Source organism: Neofelis nebulosa, chromosome 7, assembly GCF_028018385.1.
Source record: "Neofelis nebulosa isolate mNeoNeb1 chromosome 7, mNeoNeb1.pri, whole genome shotgun sequence".
In the NCBI taxonomy this organism is placed as follows: domain Eukaryota; kingdom Metazoa; phylum Chordata; class Mammalia; order Carnivora; family Felidae; genus Neofelis; species Neofelis nebulosa.
The window spans coordinates 133,953,633-133,971,781 of NC_080788.1; the positions used below are offsets into that span (position 1 = coordinate 133,953,633).

An 18,149-nucleotide genomic window follows, 5' to 3' on the forward strand; every position below is an offset into this window, starting at 1 on the left:
CAGGGCCTGCAACATGGGGTTATGTTTACTTCAAGCCCCTCGGAGACCCTGGTAAAGTCCCAACCTTCTGAGGCAAAGTCTACTATTTACCCAAGACAACAGAAAACAGTGTGCTAGGCAGTGTGCGCCTGCGAGAGAGAGGCTGTGTCCCCGCTGCTGTGCCCGGAGCCTGCACTCGGGGATGCGCAATATCATCACTTGCCCCAGAGACTTCACAAGAATCTCCATCCCGTTTTTTGCACACCCCACCACCCAGCATGACCCTGATTTTTAGGAACTTCGCCCTCAAAATCGGACTACACAGTCTTTCAAATGGCATTACTTATCCAAAATAAAAGAAGTCCTCTCTTCTTCCTGCACCGGCCACCAATTAAATGGGTACATTGACTAGCATCACGGGAAAGGGAAATGCTCTTGATTCCATGTTTACACCACCAAGAGGAGGGAGTTAGAGGCGACCGTGCACATGGGGGTACTACCACATAAGAGACGCTGCCTTATTTTCCCAACTGCCTTTGGAAAAGAGTTTCAGGGGCGCCTGGGTGGCTCAGTCGGTTAAGCGTCTGACTTCGGCTCAGGTCACGATCTCGCAGTTCGTGAGTTCGAGCCCCGCGTCGGGCTCCGTGCTGACACCTCAGTGCCTGGAGCCTGCTTCAGAGTCTGTGTCCCCCTCTCTCTGCCCCTCCCCCGCTCACTCTCTCTCAAAAATAAACATTAAAAAAAAAAAAAAAGAAAAAAGAAAAAGAATTTCATCCAGCAGGATGGAAAAGCAAAGCGTCAAGGGGGCTGGCTGGGAAGTGGAAAGAGAGCTTATGTAAACAGTATCTGTGCATGGAGAGGGGACTCTGAGCTTGGGCCAGACCAGTGGAGCGGACCCGGGGCATTTCTTGCAAAGAGGAAGCTGAGAGGGCAGTGGCAGACTTCGTGTAGACATCACATCTCCCCATTTGCTGACAAAGACAGAATCTGGCCCCATCTCAACAGCACAAAAAGACTATATTTACCTTTCTCTATCCTACAGCCCCAAAGTAAACGCTGGGTTTCCTGGGGTTATTTGAGGTCCCTATCACTCATGTTCATAGAATACTTTGAGGAAGCATGTAGAGATCATCTCTAATAGCCTGTCAACCGAGAAAGGTTCATCAAGCACCCAGCTTAATGTAAGCACAGGACCTTCCAAGCTGGAGGGAATTAGGGTGAATTCCTGCTCTGCTAGGTACTAGCTATATGACCTCCAGCAAGTTCCTTAAGCACTCTGAGCTTCACTCATCACCTATTTTAGGAAGGAAAATAGGACCTACTTCACAGGACTGTAGTTAGGAAGTGGAATACTGCATATGGAAAGTTCACAGGTCTTTCCACATTATGTCTTCTAGTGTTGTAGAAACAGGTGGTTCTTCACTTTTTCTTAGTCAGAGTTTCCATTAAAGAACCTGAAAACTAGGGGTGCCTGGGTGGCTCAGTCAGTTAAGCGCCTGACTCTTAATTTCAGCTCACGTCATGATCTTACTGTGCTTGAGTTCCAGCCCCACACTGGGCTCTGCACTGAGAATGTGGAGCCTACTTGGGATTCTCTCTCTCCCTCTCTCTCTGCCCCTCTCCTACGCTCCCTTGCTCTCTCTAAATAAATAAAATAAGCAGGGCACCTGTGTGGCTCAGTTGGTTAAGCATCCAATACCTGATTTCGGCTCAGGTCATTCTCTCATAGTTCGTGGGTTCGAGCCCCGCATCGGGCTCTGCACTGACAGCATAGAGTCTGTTTGGGATTCTCTTTCTCTCTCTCTCCCCCTCCCCACTTGTGTTCTCTCTCTCTCAAAATAAATAAAGATAAATGCTTTTTAAACAAGCAAACAAATAAGCATTTAAAAAAAAAAGAATCTAAAAACTAAACAAACAAAATCTTGGACAGCATTCAACCCAGGGCACCTGGCCGGCTCAGTCGGAAGAGCGTGTGATTCGGGGTCATGGGTCTGAGCCCCAAGTTGCACATAGAGATTACTAAACAAAAAATGAAGCATGAAGCACTCAGCCCTCAATATAATAAACATATCTTTGTACAGTGTTTCCTTTATAAACTGTCTTGTGACAACAATGTTTTTTGTTAAATTGGTAAGAAGAGAGTAAAGAAAAAGCACAGAAATAGAAACACACATACCTGAACCATTTATAATCCCCAGTCTATAAAAAAGAAGTCCACTTTACTTCCCCTTTACAAGTAGTCCGAGAGGTTAGCACATGCTAATCTTACAGTCCTAGCTAAGATCTGTATTTAGGAGCTATAAAACTTAATCTCAGACTCTGAAACTCTACCTTGATTGATTCAGGCAAAGGTCATCCATAGATGAAACCCTAAGATGAAAAGCTGGTGGGAAGGAAACTCTGCAGAGGCGGTGGCAGCCGATCCCATGTGAACCCACAGTTCAAGCTCAGCGTCCCCCCCAGGAGGGGTCAACCAGCCTTCTGGATGCTGGAACACACAAGAGCCCATGAAGTATTCTTAGGGGAAAGAAACCCGGAACGTGATCCAGCCTCGAGCACTGACTTCCATTTCACAGAAAATACAGGGGGGACAGAAGAACATACTAAATACAATCCACCCGAAGCAGACAGAATGTGGGGCGATCTGCAGCCCAGCGGATGGTCTCCTTGACAAGGAAAGACATCAGAAAGCGGAGAGGCGTAGGGCTGCTGTGGATGAAAATGGACGACAGGCATTTAATAGCCAATTGCACTGCATAAACCACGTTTGGATCCTAATTCAAATGAACGTCATGTAAACCCTCAGGGATCTCTGGATATGGACCTGGTATCAGGTGATACTAGGGAAGTGCACACTTTGTTTGGGGCGACGCAGGCAATTGAAGTTATGGAAGAAACTGGCAATTGTTTTTTGGGTTTTTTTTCAATTTTTTTTTTTTTTAGTGTTTATTTATTTTTGAGACAGAGAGAGACAGAGCATGAGTGTGGGAGGGGCAGAGACGGAGGGAGACACAGAGTTTGAAGCAGGCTCCAGGCTCCGAGCTGTCAGCACAGAGCCCGACGCGGGGCTCGAACCCACAAACCGTGAGATCATGACCTGAGCTGAAGTCGGTAGCTTAACTGACTGAGCCACTCAGGAGCCCCAGGTGATTGTTCTTATGCATATCTAAGTATGTTGGGATAAAACAACATGAAACCCAGGATCTGCTTGAGCAACAGACAAAACAAAACAATGAATGAAGGGCAACAACCCCTTGCTAACCACTGAATTTGGTTATGGGCAATGGGGGGGGGGGGGGGTGACGTGGATTCATCATGCTACTCTCTCTACGTGGATATTTCAAATTCTTTATGATTAAAGAAGAAAAATAAAACTCTATCTCTTGTAGCCATTTTCTAAGTCCTTATGTATCTTTTTAAGTCCTCTAAGAGATAAAATGTAAAAAAGAGAAAAAAATGGAAGCAAAACTGTCTACTCTGTCCAACTTGTTCATTCATGAGCTGTTCCTGATGAAATCTCAGCTTTGGAAAGAACCCAAAAGGGCATCTAGTTCAGGGATTCTCGAATCTGGCTGCATGTCAGAAACGCCCCTGGAGCTTATCAGAACCACCAATTGTCCCCAACCCACCTCAAACCTACTGCATCAGAATCTCCAGGGAGGAGCCAAGGAATGTTCATTGCTTTTAAGTGCCACCGGTGACTCTGATGCAATCTTGTAAGTTCCCTCTCCAGCATCCCAGCCAGGCAGCTGTCCAGCAGGGGACTCATTCCAAACCCCTCGGGGACAAGGATCACACAGGATTCTGCATTCCTACAGTCATGTCAAGCTTAAAACCGGGTTCCGCACTTTCAAAAGAAAAAAATGTGAATACAACTTGCAAGCCTTCCATTCTCCCCTTCAACTAACATATTTCCCACCAACGTTCAGGTGCACGTGGTCACTGCGTTGTGGCCCCACCTCAGAGTGGGAGCTACCAGTAAGTAAAATCCCCTGGGAAAAAAACAAGTTTACCTGTACAGCCAAAGGGGCTTTCACTGGGCGAAGTGTCAGGGAGAAGGCCTTCTCCTTCACTCAGCTGGCCACAGGAGAAAACCCAAATGGGTGGGCCAGCACCAGTGCCCTGAAGTGGCTGGGAGTCCCAGGGAATCTGGCTCCGAACGCGGCCACCAGCTGGCCTAAGGGTAACCCAAGGAACGAGGAGAAGACGGAAATCTCCCACTCTTAGCTTTGTTCTCACACCATCACAGGTGACGGGAACCAACCCCCCCCCCCCCTCCACAAAACTGACGGGCACCTGATCAGAAACGCGTCCATGCAGGTCAGCATGGCTAAGAAGTCGGAACTCAACGTTTCGTAAGATTAACAGTCTTGCATCCTCAGAGCCGTTCCCTTTCAACAGGCGGTATCTGTGTGTATTCGGAATGACAACCGTCACCTGGGAAGAGCAGGGGGCGGGTGTGCCAGTACCTTCGCGCAAACACCCCATCCGACACACCTGTCACTCGGAGGGCTGACGAATGATCCTGCCGAGACTCTTCGCGTACTCTGGAGTTGCTCTTGTTGAACATTTCAGATCGAACCCTTGCTAAATGACTTTTCCGTGTCCTGGCTTTGAGGCCAACACAGAGCCAGGCATGCGGTAACACGCACAATAAACGGCCTGTTCGCGGCTTTATCGGCGACGTGCGGCTTCGGGGGACCCGAACGGCACTTTCTCCTCTATGTGCTAGTCGTGGAATTGCTTTCTAAGGTTTTCCCCTCCTACCCACGAGGACTCACCTATGCAGAAACTATCAGTACCACAGACGCGGCTCTTTACTGGGGCACAGGGAAGCTTCTCTTAGTTCAGACAATGAGGCTAAAGGAGTGAACAGAGCCAAGTCCAGAGGTCGGTCTCCAAACGCCCATTCTGAGACGTGGAGGGGAGGAAGGAGTGTAGCGGGCGCCCGGGGACGAGAGCGGCGCCCCACAATTGTCACAGCTGCGTAACGATAAGGACCTGGGGAAGGTCCACGTTTGCACACTGGACCCGGGCATCACCCTTCCATATATGCCCGCTCCCCGGCATGAGCATAAACTCCAGGGGAACAGCATTTGCAGACAAACACGCACAGGTGCAGCAAGGAGAAATACGGCTTCGCCGCTTCCTTATTCCAGTTCTTCCAAGCCCAAGACCAGCAGAGTCTTCTCAGGCCCAAGAGTCTACTGGAAACAGGAACGTGTGTCTGCAGAGGAAGAAAGGCCCCAGCATTGCACAGCCAGCGACCCCGCACGACAGTGGGTCCTGAGCCCACACCTGAACCTCTAAAAGGGTGAAAGGCAGACTGCCGGCTACACGGCGCAGCATCCCTCTACCACGAGAAACAAAGCCGGAAAATACAGCAATAACGCGAAAGCTCTGTGGGGAAAACGTTTCTCGGCTTATGTTCCCACTGCAGCCACGTTTCTTTCCAGGACTCAAAAGTCCGATCACGGCATCGTGGTCCAGTCCTAACGGTCAATCCCAGTCCCACGGTTACACTCCTTACAGGAAAGGGAAAGCAAGTTCTCGAAACCAGTCTCGCTGTAGCGGGGCCAGGAGACTCGAGCTAAGGTTTTACAGTCCAAATTCAATCTTGTGGAAGCCCACCTCTAAGGGGGACCTTACCCTGATTTTTCATACTCCGGGTGTTTCGAAGTTGCCAGGCACTCGTGTGCGTGCCTGATTTTATGAGTGCCACCTAGGCAATTCGGGCCTTTGTTTGTTGGGCCTTGGAGTAGACTGGTCACCTCCCAATGTCCATTACCGTCCACTTATTCCAGAATCCTGGAGGCTGCCTCTCTCCAAGTTAATATTAAGAAGAGAAATGCCATTTTTCCCTAGCCCGGGGCGGCACCCTGCCTCAAACGTATATACACGTACCGCACGGTCAACGGCTGTCCTCGGAATATGGACCTGTGTTTGCACTCTAAACCCAAAGGGACCCATCCACACTGAGGGATGATACTAAGAACCAATCAGGCATGCAAACCACGGTTCTGGGGTTACGTCTGGATACCACAGTGGGAAACCCTCAATCTGGCACAAACGCTAAAAACATTCTTTAACTGACGCGCTTAAGGAAAAGGAAGCTCTTTGCAACCAAACGAGTGAAATAAAACTGCCCATTTATCACCACTCCTTCAGGGCAGTGAATTTATATTCCTTAATGTTTTCTTCACGGAGAGAAATTACACATTTCAAAAAGAGAACCCTTCAGTTCCAGACACAGAGGCTTACCTGATTCCTCTCTTTGTCCACTTTCTTAAAACACTTATTCAAGGACAAGTTATGTCTCACTGAGTTTTTCCACCCAGTAGGTGCGTTTGCAAAATATGGAAAATGTTCCAAGATCCAGTTGTAAATATCCTTTACTGGCAGGCGCTTGGTCGGAGAGTCCTCGATGGCCATAAATATGAGGCAGCTAAAGGAGTAGGGGGGCTTGCAGTTGGGGTTCTGCCTGGCATCGTAGGGCATGTCAGAGTGGGCAGGGGATGGGGGGGTGTCGTCGTCCAGGTCCTGGACGGGGCTGACACTCCTCAGGACCGACTCCCCGAAGCTCTTCAGCAAGTTCTTGCTCTCGTGAAGCCAGTTCAGATTGGTCAGCTCTTCATCTTCCATGGCCCCCTCTTCTAATCGGATGTCAGGCAGAGAAAAGTCGAGGTCATCGTCCTCCTGCAGGGCCTTGGAGAAACCGCTGCCCCGGTAACACTGACTCAGCCGACTGGAGACGCTAATTCCTGAGCTTTCTGGCTTCTTACTGGGAGGCATGACTGGACCCATTTACGTGAAGGCTCCTGGTAAACACAGAGAACACATGAGTTGGTGAAACCCAAAACAGAGGCAGCGGTGCCCTCCTAATTCTACCGGGCCCACCTCCCACCCGTGCCACCTCTACAGACCCCTGGCCCTACAGGAAGCCCATCTCAGGGCTCCGACGCTGGGTAACACAAACCCACGACTCCACCACAGGGAGAAGCACTCGTAAGTAAAATCCGTCCACCATGCCTGCAGCACAGTGACTCCGTCGCCTCGAAAATACAAGACTGGAAATATTTACAGTACACCTCTAATATGCAAATGCATCATGAGAAGAAAGGGAGAATCTACAAAGGCTTCTTCCCAGATTCGTACAGACTCTCACTGTGACCCTGGGAAAAGCTTCAGTGTTGGTGCCTCAGTTTCTCCACAATACGTGAATCTACAGACAGGTAAAATGCACCCAAGCCTCACTAGAGACACTACGGAGTAAGGACAATGCACCACTCCTGTCGCTTTGGGTTATTACGGTCTCGTGGTTTATCCTTCCCCCAAAAAAGAAAATACCTCCAAGTTTAAGGCCAGGTGTTTCAGGTTAAGTCGAGCTGTCACCACACGAAAACCATGACAACCGTCTCGGAATTCAAGTGTGACCACGGTGTGCATCGTCTGCTCATGGTTTATATGATTGATCTTTTCTCCCCGAGTCATGACCCAAAACTCTGCAACTGTGATTATGGGTTGGCGAATCTAAAGAGCACTAACAAGGAGTTTGAGGGATCGGAACCGCAGGGAGACGTTACATTTAATTGCTGGGACCCTACACCTCCAAATGAAAAAGTGAGTAACTTCGGGCACCACACGAATACATGGGAACGTGAAGACAAGCCATGAATTGACATCAGAATTGGTGAAAAAAAAAAAAAAAAGAGCAACTGGCAGCTTCAAGACTGGAAGGCAAATTCAACAAAAATTGCTAGAGAATTCTGTTCTGCACCCCCGCCATGCCACCCCCATTTTTATCAATGACCTAGAACAGCGAGTGCAACTTCTGATGAGAAAAGAAAACGAGGACGTGGCCAGTCCACCAACAGAATGACCCCGATAGATACAAAGCACATTCAACCCCCGAGTACTCAGTGTAAGACAGAAAGAACAGTGAAGATAATGAGAGAGGTCTCCCACTGTCCGCTTGTAGCCCTCACACAATGTGCTTGGTTTAAGAAGCATGTCTGTTTTATATTTTCCCCCTAAGAAGATCAAGCAATCTATCTAGAAAAAAAAAAAAAAAAGGAATGAACACAAAAGCAGACATGATCATCCTAAGGCTCTAAATGTCCATTGACACTATGCTGAAAGTAACTGCCGCTTCAGCTGGGAAAGCTCTAGAATGCGATTCTAGAAAGCATAATGTGAGGCACCCAACGGGCCGGCCAGCCTCGGGTGTCTGAGAACCGCAACCCCCTCCCTCTTCCGAAAGGTAGACAAACAGAACCCGCTGGCAGAAAGTGTGAGAAAGCGCTCACGAGCTGCTATGAGATGCCCGACTCTAAGGCGAGAAAACCTCCATGGGCATCAAAGACTGACAGAGGGAGAGCAATTCAGATACCTCAGGCTCATCCACAGGGAATATTTCTTTCTGTCAAATCAGGAAACTAACCTGTGTAGCACAGGACACAATTTAGAATAAGCTAGTGTCTTTCGGTCTGGGGCTGTGACAGAGACCCAGCTGATCATGCTTTTTACCTTCCTTATGAACAAATCAAAGCTAGGCTTGTCCTCTCAACGCTTCCCCGGATCCCATCAAAAAACCCCAAGTTTCTGACAACCGGGGATATCCACACAGTGGAGTACAAAACAGAACAACTACTCAGCCACTGAAGCCAACTTCAGCTCCAGATGAAAGTTTTATGTCTCCTGAGCTTCCAAACAGGAAAATTATATCATGGCTGACAGTAAAGTAATTTAATTGCACTGTTGCTATGACAACATGCTGCTCTTTCTTTTCAATGTGCTTATTTGTCAGTAGCTTCCCAAAGGAACTAACACGCTATACTCCATGTTTTCTTTTGTTTTAAACAAACACTGCCAGCAATATGGCTTTATTAGAAAAGTCAAGAAAAGAGGGTGATGAGGCTTCAGTGCCCTTGAATCATCTGTCTGCTTTGTGTTTCTATCCCCCCATGCTCTCCAACGGTTAACTGCATCTTTATAAATCCAGCATTTCATGGCAACAATATCAAGACCTGCTGATCACCACAGTTCCATTTTAAAAAACAGTTCCCAGAAACCACAGCTGAGGAGTTTTCCATTATTATACTCTAACTACATAATCTGCCAAATCTTTTTTTCCTCCTATTTTAGAGGGAAAGAAAAAAGAAAGAGAGCGAGAATCCGGATCATGTGAGTCTGCAGTTAAGCAAACATTTTTAATCTGCTCCACCAGATACGCAAATAGTTATTCACTAGTGACCTCCTTACAACTTTTCGGTTTGCTATTGGTTCCGTTCCACACACACACACACACACACACACACACGCACACCCTCTTTTTGTTTCTCTACGACTTGCTGTGTTTTGTTATCTTATTTGCGTTTTAACGGAGAAAATGCAGCAGGAAAGCGAGTTTCTTGCCCGCTATCAGAAGGTTTCCAAATAACTGACAAACACATTACTGGCCCAGCTCGGAGCAGATGTTGGAAGTGAACTTTAAAAAGTTAAGAAACGCTCTCCAGGCCGAGTAGGGCAGTCTCCAGTTTGGAGGGGCCGGGTAACCCCCCTCCGCGCGCTCGCGCGCGCGCGCACGCACGCTCTCCACTCCCGTCTACTGTACTTGTCAAAAACATTTCAAGGGGACCTGCGGGAGCGGCGATTGGCTGCGTTTCGCGTCAATCAGCGGCGTTGCCAGGCAACGAGGAAACTGCTCCGCTCCCCGTATACTAGGCAATTGGGAGCTCGCATACCTTCACTGCCGGTCAGATGTCATAAACCTTTTATTGGCCGCACCGCGGCGAGCCTTAAAAACACATCAATAAAAGCCCGCCGTCCCCCCAACTTCTCCAGGGCCCGAGGACGGTTTCCTAGAGAGTCGGGGTGAGGAGGGGTCGGGCCTCGGGGGTCTCGGGAGACGCTCGCTGCCGGTGCCAAGCCTGCAGTTTGGGGGGAGGGGGCATCTTTGTTAGGAGCCTGTTTCTCATCTTGGGGTCTCCCCTAGATCGGCACCCCCTCCCCCGGCCCGGAACGGCGGGGATCCCGTCCCCCGCGGACAATACCAACTCTGCTCCCTTCGGGCGTCTTTCGGAAATCGAGGCACCGGGAAACAGCCCGCACGTCGGGGCAGGAAACTCTTCGGACCGGGCAACTTCCCCGCTCTGGGGCTGCCGTCTCCCCGCCCGGCCGGGCCCCCCACCCCGAGCCCTTCCCCCAGGAACTGCGGAGTCCCTCGTCTGCCGAGAGCGGCGAGGTCGCCTCCAGGACGGCCTCGGACGAGCGCCCCCGCCCCGAGTCACCCCAACCCCACTGGGGCGCCGGCGGGAGCGGGGAGCAAACTCACCTGGCCGGAGCGGGGCGCGGGGGCGCGGGGGCGCCGCAGCCCTTCAGCGGGAGCCGACAAAGTTTCGCGGGCGCCCAGCGGGCATCGCTTGGTGGCCCGGCTAAGGACGCGCGGGCGCGGCGCGGCGAGCCCGGGGCGGCGGGCGGCGGGGGGCGGCCGCGGGCGCGGGCGGCAGGGGCGCGGGGGTCGCGGCGCGGCATGGGACCTGCGGCGTCCGCCGGGCGCGCCGCGCGTCCTCCCGCCGGCCCCGCCGCTCTCCCCGCCCCGTCCCGCCTCCCGCTCGCCTCCGCCGCGGCGCGTCGGGCCGGGGCGCGCCGAGCGGCGAGAAATTGTTTCCACTGCAAACAAAAAAAGGCGACACATGACCAGGCAGGAGGAGGGGAAGCGCGGGGAGGGAGGGGCGCGGAGGGGAGGGACGGAGCGGAGGGGGGCGGAGGGAGCCGGAGAGAGGGAAAACGTGGGCCGGGCCGCCGGCGGCCCGGGGTGCGGACCCGCCGGGGCGCCCCCTGCCCGCGCCCCCCTCGCCGCGGTCGACCCCGCGCGCCGCGCCCGGGCGCTCCCGGGGCGCAGCCGGGGCCCAGGCCGGCCTGGGCCGCGCGGACTCGCCTCCCGCCGGGCCGCGGGCCGGGGGTGAGCGGCGCGGGCGCCGCGAGCCGGGGCGGCCGCGACCGTGGGCGGCGGGGCCGGGCAGCCGGGCGGGCGGGCGGCGCGCGGCCTGCCCCTTCCCCGGTCTCCGGCCACGCGGGCGGGCCGGCGCTGCGCCGCTGGCAACGTGTCGCCGGAACGCTCCTACCCCATCCGCATGCCTTACAAGGCTCGAAAGTAAAAATAAAAAGAATTACGATGCGGGCGAGGCTTGCGAGGGGGAGAAGAGATTCCACTTCTCCCCAACTACGGCGTCCTGGCGGGGCTCCCGGGGCAGTCCCCGGCCCTCCTCCAGCGCCCACCTGGAGCCCCGGGAGGAAAGGCACAAAGGCACCGCAGCCTCCCGCCCCGGTGGCCGCTCCTCCTGTCGTCTGCCGGCGCGTGTCTGCTCGGGGAGGGAGGGTGGCCATTACAGACAGGCGAGCAGGAGGCCCGTCCTAAAGGCCACGCCGGTGGGGCCTCTCCAGTGGGGAAATGCTGGGCGCCGCGACCGACTTATAAACCTCGAGGAAAAAAAAAAACAGCCTTATCGCCTTCACATTTTGAGTTCTCGGGAACCCGACAGACAATTCGCAGGGCCACCCAGCGACCGGCGCAGCCACCACTCCAAGTCTTTGGGCTCCACCAAAGGACGGCCACCCACTGCTTAAGCCACACCAACCAGCAGCCTTGGGAGAGGACGAAAGGAGAGTCCAACAGGACACCCTGGTGGTGACATAAATAAAAATATGATTGCACACCACTCCCACGTAGCCAATTCAGTAGGTTCCTCCACAGAGAAGCCCAGGTGACAACCCACCCCCACCCCCACCTAAGCCCACCTGAGCCAGCGGGCCGGCCATCTTGAGCTTTCCGAAAACTGCAGAAAAACCAGCGAGCAGGGTCGAGAATGATCTCCCTCTGAAACCCCCCTTGTCTGCAGTCCCTTTTAACCTCCCCGAAAGGGGAGGAAAAATCCCAAGGGCTTCTCAATTTTTTTTTTCCAAAATATAAGGAAACCCCAATAGATCTGGGAGTCATTCCTTTTTCACAAAGCCTCAAAGTGGTGGGTGCCAAGTCTTCGGCAAAGGCATTCCCCCACAGGCCTTATTACTTACCAGTTAGTTCAACGGGCAGATCCCACCCCGGAGAGGATTCCAAGGTGGGGGCCCAGGGAAAGCCCGAGGTCATCCAGCCCCACCCCTTTGAATTACCCAGCACTTGATGGGACCTACCCAAACTCATCAAGCAAGAGGTGTAAGATGAGAGAAACAAGCTAGAGACGACTGAAGCCTTCTGCCAGAGACTAAGCGTCAGACCTTAAGTGACAAAAGCCCGACTGAGCTCCAGTGGAGACCCTCCTCCAGTGTATCAGTTGAGGCTGCTGAATCCCCCATCAAAGGAATCAAGGCCAGAGACCTTTGTGCAAGCCCCTTGCCCACCCAGAGAGGAAGAAACACTCCCCTTCCCTCCTCCTCTTGCATCATCAGCTCCCAGCCCTCCCCGTGGCCAACTACCCTCACACCGTAGCTAGAGATCTCTTTACAGGAAGGGAAATGGCATGTTCATTTTCCTTCCAGTCCTTTCTTTGTCCCCAGGGTTCAAGTGCACGGAATACGTCCTTCTCAAAATTCTCCGTGCAAGCTGTTTAGCCTCCTGTGTCCAAACCAGCCATCCTACCTAACGTGAACAAAACCTTTAAAACAGGTAAGCCTTGGGGCAGGAGAAGCCCTAGGCAGCGGGTGGGGTAAGGTGAGACAAGCTGTCTTTTATTAGCCTGCCTTTCTTCTGCATGTTTTTGGTTTCTCCCATTCTCCAACGTACAGACCTGCCTCAGCTGAGGATGGGGTTAACCTCCCAATAAGCCCATCTTTAAGCTGAAAATATCCCTAAGTCGACAACGCATGTAACATACCTAACCGGCCCAACATCACCGCTCAGCCTAGCTAAACTTGAACGTGCACCTTGAACGCGCACAGAACACTTACGTTAGCCTCAACGGGGCAAAATCATCTGACGCCAAGTGTTGAAGACCTCATCCAACTTCTTGACTACCCGTACAGAAAGCGAAAAACCGAATGGTTGTGCAGGTACAGAATGGCTGTAGTGTATCAGTTGCTTACCCCACTGATGGTGTGGCCACTGGGAGCTGAGACTTTGTCGCGTCCCGAGAGAGGATCGTAAGGTACCTCACTAGCTCAGGGAAAGATCCAAATCCAGAATCTGAAGTTTGGTTTCTACCGAAGGTGTATCGCTCTCACGCCATCACAAAGTCGAAAACTTGTATGTCCAACTATCGTTAAGTCAGGGACCATCTGTGTGCCTTAATTTCTCTCTCCCGTTACAAATGTGGCAAGAGAGGTCACTCTGAAGAGGGAGCGGTGGACCAGCACTGCCTGGTGTGGAGAGCAGACTACTCAACTCATGTCTGCCTCCCTGTCTGTCTGAAATGGGGGGGGGGGGGGGGGATCCACATATTTGCCCAAAGCCAAAGGAAGGCTCAGAGTGGCCTCTCCACCTCTTAATTCCGTCCAACCCTAGCTCTGCAACATGCTCCCTGACAAAAGGGTGCAGTGGCCAAATTCTTCAGAACGACTCCATTTTCAACTCCCCTCTTGAACTTTTCAAAAAGCACCCTTGTGCCTTAGACCCTGAGAAGTCTCCAAACACCGAGTGGAACTGTTGAAACCATTGTTCTATAAACACGTTTGACAGAAGAATCCTGCATGTGCCCTGGAACTCACTTTGGGCGACGCTTTACTTCCTGGCTGGGGACCTGCTGGGACCTTTCGACAGCGCTTTCTGAGCATGGGCCCGAGGCACACATGTGTCTGGACTCCAGCCCTGTGGGTCCCCAGTCAGTATGGAACTTCAGGCTCCTCCAGTGTGCAGAGTGCCCCTCCCCCTGAGGTTTTGTTCTTTCTTCTCCCACAGGCTTCTCTGCCCCGCAACATGAAAGCCCCTTTCCCCATCACTGGCTCTTTGGCCAACGTGATTATTTATGGAAAAATTCAGGGTGAAGCCCCCGAACCCCCCTTGAGGCAGTAACACCTGGAGAGATGAGCAGTGAGAGGAGGACACGGCAGGCGGGAAGGCGGGGGACTTTCATATATATGCGGAGGAATGTGAGGCAGGCCTGCAAAGATGATCGCCTGGTCGGGGATCCTTCCAGCTGACTCCAGTGAAGACACATGAGCAGGAACCCGGGCAGCCCTGGGCAGGCAGCACAGCTGGGCTTCTTAGAACCCGGGCATCATCAGGCAGTTTCTCTCCCCCTCCTCCTCCTTCCCTCTGAGACCACACCATCTTTCCTCCTTCCCTCTGCATATCTATTCCACCCTCATGCCTACGGGTCGGCTTCCTCTGCTCGCTTATGACCACACGTGGCTGCCCACACCAAGTCCAAATAACCTTCTGACCTTCAGCACCCACCACCTTCTGACTGCCTCTGTCTTCCACTACATGACTCGGTTCTCAGGGAAATAACCTGATTGGCTCAGCCTGACTTAGGCGACTCCTTTCTGCCCACCCCCTCCTAACAGCTGAGGCGAGGGGGCAGGGTGGACTCATTGGGCACAACGGGACTGGGGATGACTTTGGAAGGAAGATATCTAATAAAGATGGGTTCGTGCTGGATCTGTGGAAATGGGGAAGGCATGTTATAGATCTGAGCTTTTCTCTTAGGGATACCCAGGAAGCCACAACCTAATGGATCAGAATCTTCTAGGAGGGATCCCAGACATTTTAAGCAGGCACTACAGCAGAAACCACTGTTCCATGTAGGAGAAATAAATGGCACATACAGATTTATCAAATATGACTTGATTGTATTAGGAGATGCATTTGTTCCTTGAGCAAATATTTACTGAGTGCTTACCAAGTACATAGCACTGGGTCAAGAGCCACACAATGGCACCTATGAGGCCATGCGAATTAGCGGAGAAGAGCGGAAACACCGTATGACAAAACTCCTTGAATGCTAAAATGAGCAGTCTCTAAGCACTAATTCAAAGGGCAAGACAAACGCATTGAATATATTTTTTTTAATGTTTATTCATTTTTGAGAGAGAGAGAGAGTGTGAGCAAGGGAGGGGCAGAGAGAGAGGGAGACACAGAACCCGAAGCAGGCTCCAGGCTCTGAGCTGTCAGCACAGAGCCCGACGCGGGGCTCCAACTCACGAACCGTGAGATTACGACCTGAGCCGAAGTCGGACACTTAGCCGACCGAACCACCCTCGAATATTTTTGAGTGCAGAAGTTATGCTATCAGAAATATGCTTAAAAAGATGAATGGCTTGAAGCTAGTAGATAAATAAGTCCTGGAGACCTAATACAGCACAGTAATTATCGACAAGAAACCTGTATTATAAACATTAACAGACTAGATTTTAATTGTTCTCAACACTAAAACAAATGATAACAATGTGACACCACAAAGGTATTAGCTAATGCCACAGTGGCAATCATACTGTAATATAAATGTATCAAATCTATATGTCAGACACCTTAAATTTACACACAATGTTGTATGTCAAATATATCTCAATTTAAAAAGAAGGGGGAGGAGGAGGAGGAGAAGAATGGAATTGTGGATTCAAGGTGAGTTTTGGGAGAGGGAAGGAAAAAAGTAAGAGACCCAAAGCAGACAAAAGTACTGAGAAAGCAATGCCAGAATCCATACAAAAGGGAATAAAGGGTTTTTTTTTTTACTATGTTTTCAGAAATTATAAAATATTAAAGTAGGGATCCCCTCTGAGTAGGAGAGTTATGGGGTAATTTTTCTGGCCCGCTTCTTTCAAACGTGTCTATTATATCCCATGTCTTCTACAATGAACACCCATTACGTATACAATGTTCTGTAAGGGAGGGGAGGATCCTAGTAGAGCAGTGGTCCTCAACCTTGAGTACGCACCAAAATTACCCGTACGACTTACTAAAACGCAGCTTGCTGGCCCCCACCCCTGGAGTTTGTGATTCAGCAGGTCTCTGCTGTGGCCTGAGACTTCACATCTCTAACAAGCTCCCAGGGGTGCTGCTGCTGGAGGCTGAGGGACCCCCGCTTTGCGAATTAGAGAACAGTCAGCGAGACTGGAAAAAATGAACGTATGAAAGCCTTCAAGGGAAAAACCAAGAGGATTTGTCAAATACGAGAAGAGAAGGGAAGATTATGGTCAAAGGAAACCCCTTAATCATGGGTTGACTAAGTCTCTCTGAGATAATATATGAGAATGCTGTTTGTAATGGTAAAAGGGCTGCTGGCTTCCTTCCCTTGGGCCCAGGAGGAAGAGAGACCCAGCGTGAGAGCTGGGAGGCCCCCCACTCTTGAAGAGTTTCACGGATTGGTCCAGGGTCTTGCCACCTGCTCTTCATCCTCTCTTGGGCTTTCCTCCTGTGCATTCTTAGTGTTTACATGACAGGTTCTGAAGGGTGTAGCCTGGGAAAAGGCTTCTTTGAATTTCTCCAGCAGGGAACGGAGCCAGGAGGCTTATTTGAGGAGAGAAGGGAGGGAGGGATGTGTGGTAAGGGAAAGTACAGCCAAACCGGTAGAGTGAAGTTCATTAGCTCACGTGCCCCTCCCCAAACCTAAGCTTATCAAGTCACCTGCTGGAGACAACGTGGGAACACAGAACCTGTCAGCTGAGGCTTAGAACACCCATGGGGCCATATGTGTGAGCGAATGATCCAGAATCCGGATTTAGTCCATTCATTCACTCAACAACTACGTATGAAGCATCTATCTACTCTATGCCCAGGACTGTGTGGAGGGGACTGGGAAGGAAGCTGGAAAGGTAAGAGGTGTAGCTCTTGCCCTCAAGGATCCAGGAGACCCGGGGAGATTTATGAAGTGACCACACATAAATACACGCACACATGTGCGTGCACATGCACACACACGCGCGCGCGCACACACACACACACACACACACAGAGCAAAGCACCACGGCCGGAGGTCGTATAGCCTAAAGGCTAGCATAAAAACCTGGGACTGGGTTCATATTCTCACTTCACCACGTACCAGCTGGCTAACCTTAGTTAAAGTACTTAACTTCTTTCTCCCCACCTAGTTTCTTCATCTTAAAAAAAAATGGGCAGGGAGGGAGAATAACAGCAATACCCACTTCACGGGGCTCTGACAAAGATCAAATGAATTAATACTTGTAAAACACATATAATGGTGCCCTGGCACTTAGCACTGTTTTTTTTGTTAAGTAAATAAATCAAAAGGAAAATATTGACATATTTGACTGCATACCAATTTAAAATTTGCGTGCACTGCCAGAGTCATAAATCAAGTTAAAAGATAGATTAAAAAATGAGGAAATATGTGCCATACACAGATAAAGAGGTTAATATTTTAAATTTATAGCCCCTACAATCAATGAGAAAAAAAAAAAAAAAAAAAGCAGCACCCTAATGAGAAAGGGGCAAATCCACCAAAAGAGAAACAAAAATGATCATATACCCACGAAAAGAGGCTCCACCTCAGTAAAAAACAAATGCAAATTAAAGCAATTGTGAGATCTCATTTCAGCTATCAGATTGGCACAGGCCGAGAAGGAATAATCATACCGGTGTTGGTGTGGGTGTCCGAAAGATTGTGACTTGGCTCAACTGTTCAATTACAACTTAAACGAGCCCAGCCATTGACCCTGAATTTCCAACCTCTAGGAATTTAGCCAAGGGAGATACCATAGCAAGGCTGTTAACATGCCCACCAGACTGCCTACCCCTGCGATCCAGTAAACGCCACACAGCGACTCAAGGGCCTGACACACACAGGAGATGCTCAGCCAGTAGTTACGGAAAACAAGCCCTGGAATACGCAACATTGTATTTAGGGGGGGGGTTGTTGGGACAGGGCTTAAAATCATGAAAACTCGGAAATTGCCAAAATAAGAGGCTACAAGCGTATTATTATATTCTGTGGGCCACCTTGGCCACCACACCCCCTTTGGTCCCCGCCATTTGCATTTTCCAGTCATTTTGAGTGAAGCCTTCCTGATTCAGGACTATCTTCACATTCTCATACACCATATGTGTGAAACAACCGGCAAACATTTCATAAAGTAAGAGTTTGGGGGGAAATAAATGCGTTGGCAAAGCTTTCCACCAAGTTAAAGTATTTTGTGATCTTTCCTACCACAAGGGCCAAACCGATTCCTTTCTGAAAAGGCCGGGGCTCTGAGCAAACAAGAGAATTGCTAAGTATAAC

At 50.7% G+C, this 18,149-nt stretch overlaps 1 protein-coding gene across 5 annotated transcripts in view; it reads right to left on the reverse strand.

Moving 5' to 3' along the window:
* The window catches only part of FOXN3 (forkhead box N3), a 286,211-nt gene that overhangs the window by 217,069 nt on the left and 50,993 nt on the right, over nt 1-18,149 (reverse strand). For 2 of the 5 annotated variants that reach the window (XM_058739976.1, XM_058739973.1), the window contains exons 1-2: nt 10,313-10,619; nt 6,241-6,797 (exon numbers count right to left, since the gene is read on the reverse strand). In XM_058739976.1, coding sequence (XP_058595959.1) covers nt 6,241-6,783 — 543 coding nt within the window. In that variant the 5' untranslated portion in view covers nt 6,784-6,797; nt 10,313-10,619. Of the gene's footprint in view, nt 1-6,240; nt 6,798-10,312; nt 10,620-18,149 lie in introns of those variants that run through there. The other 3 variants (XM_058739974.1, XM_058739975.1, XM_058739978.1) reach the window with 2 other exon arrangements.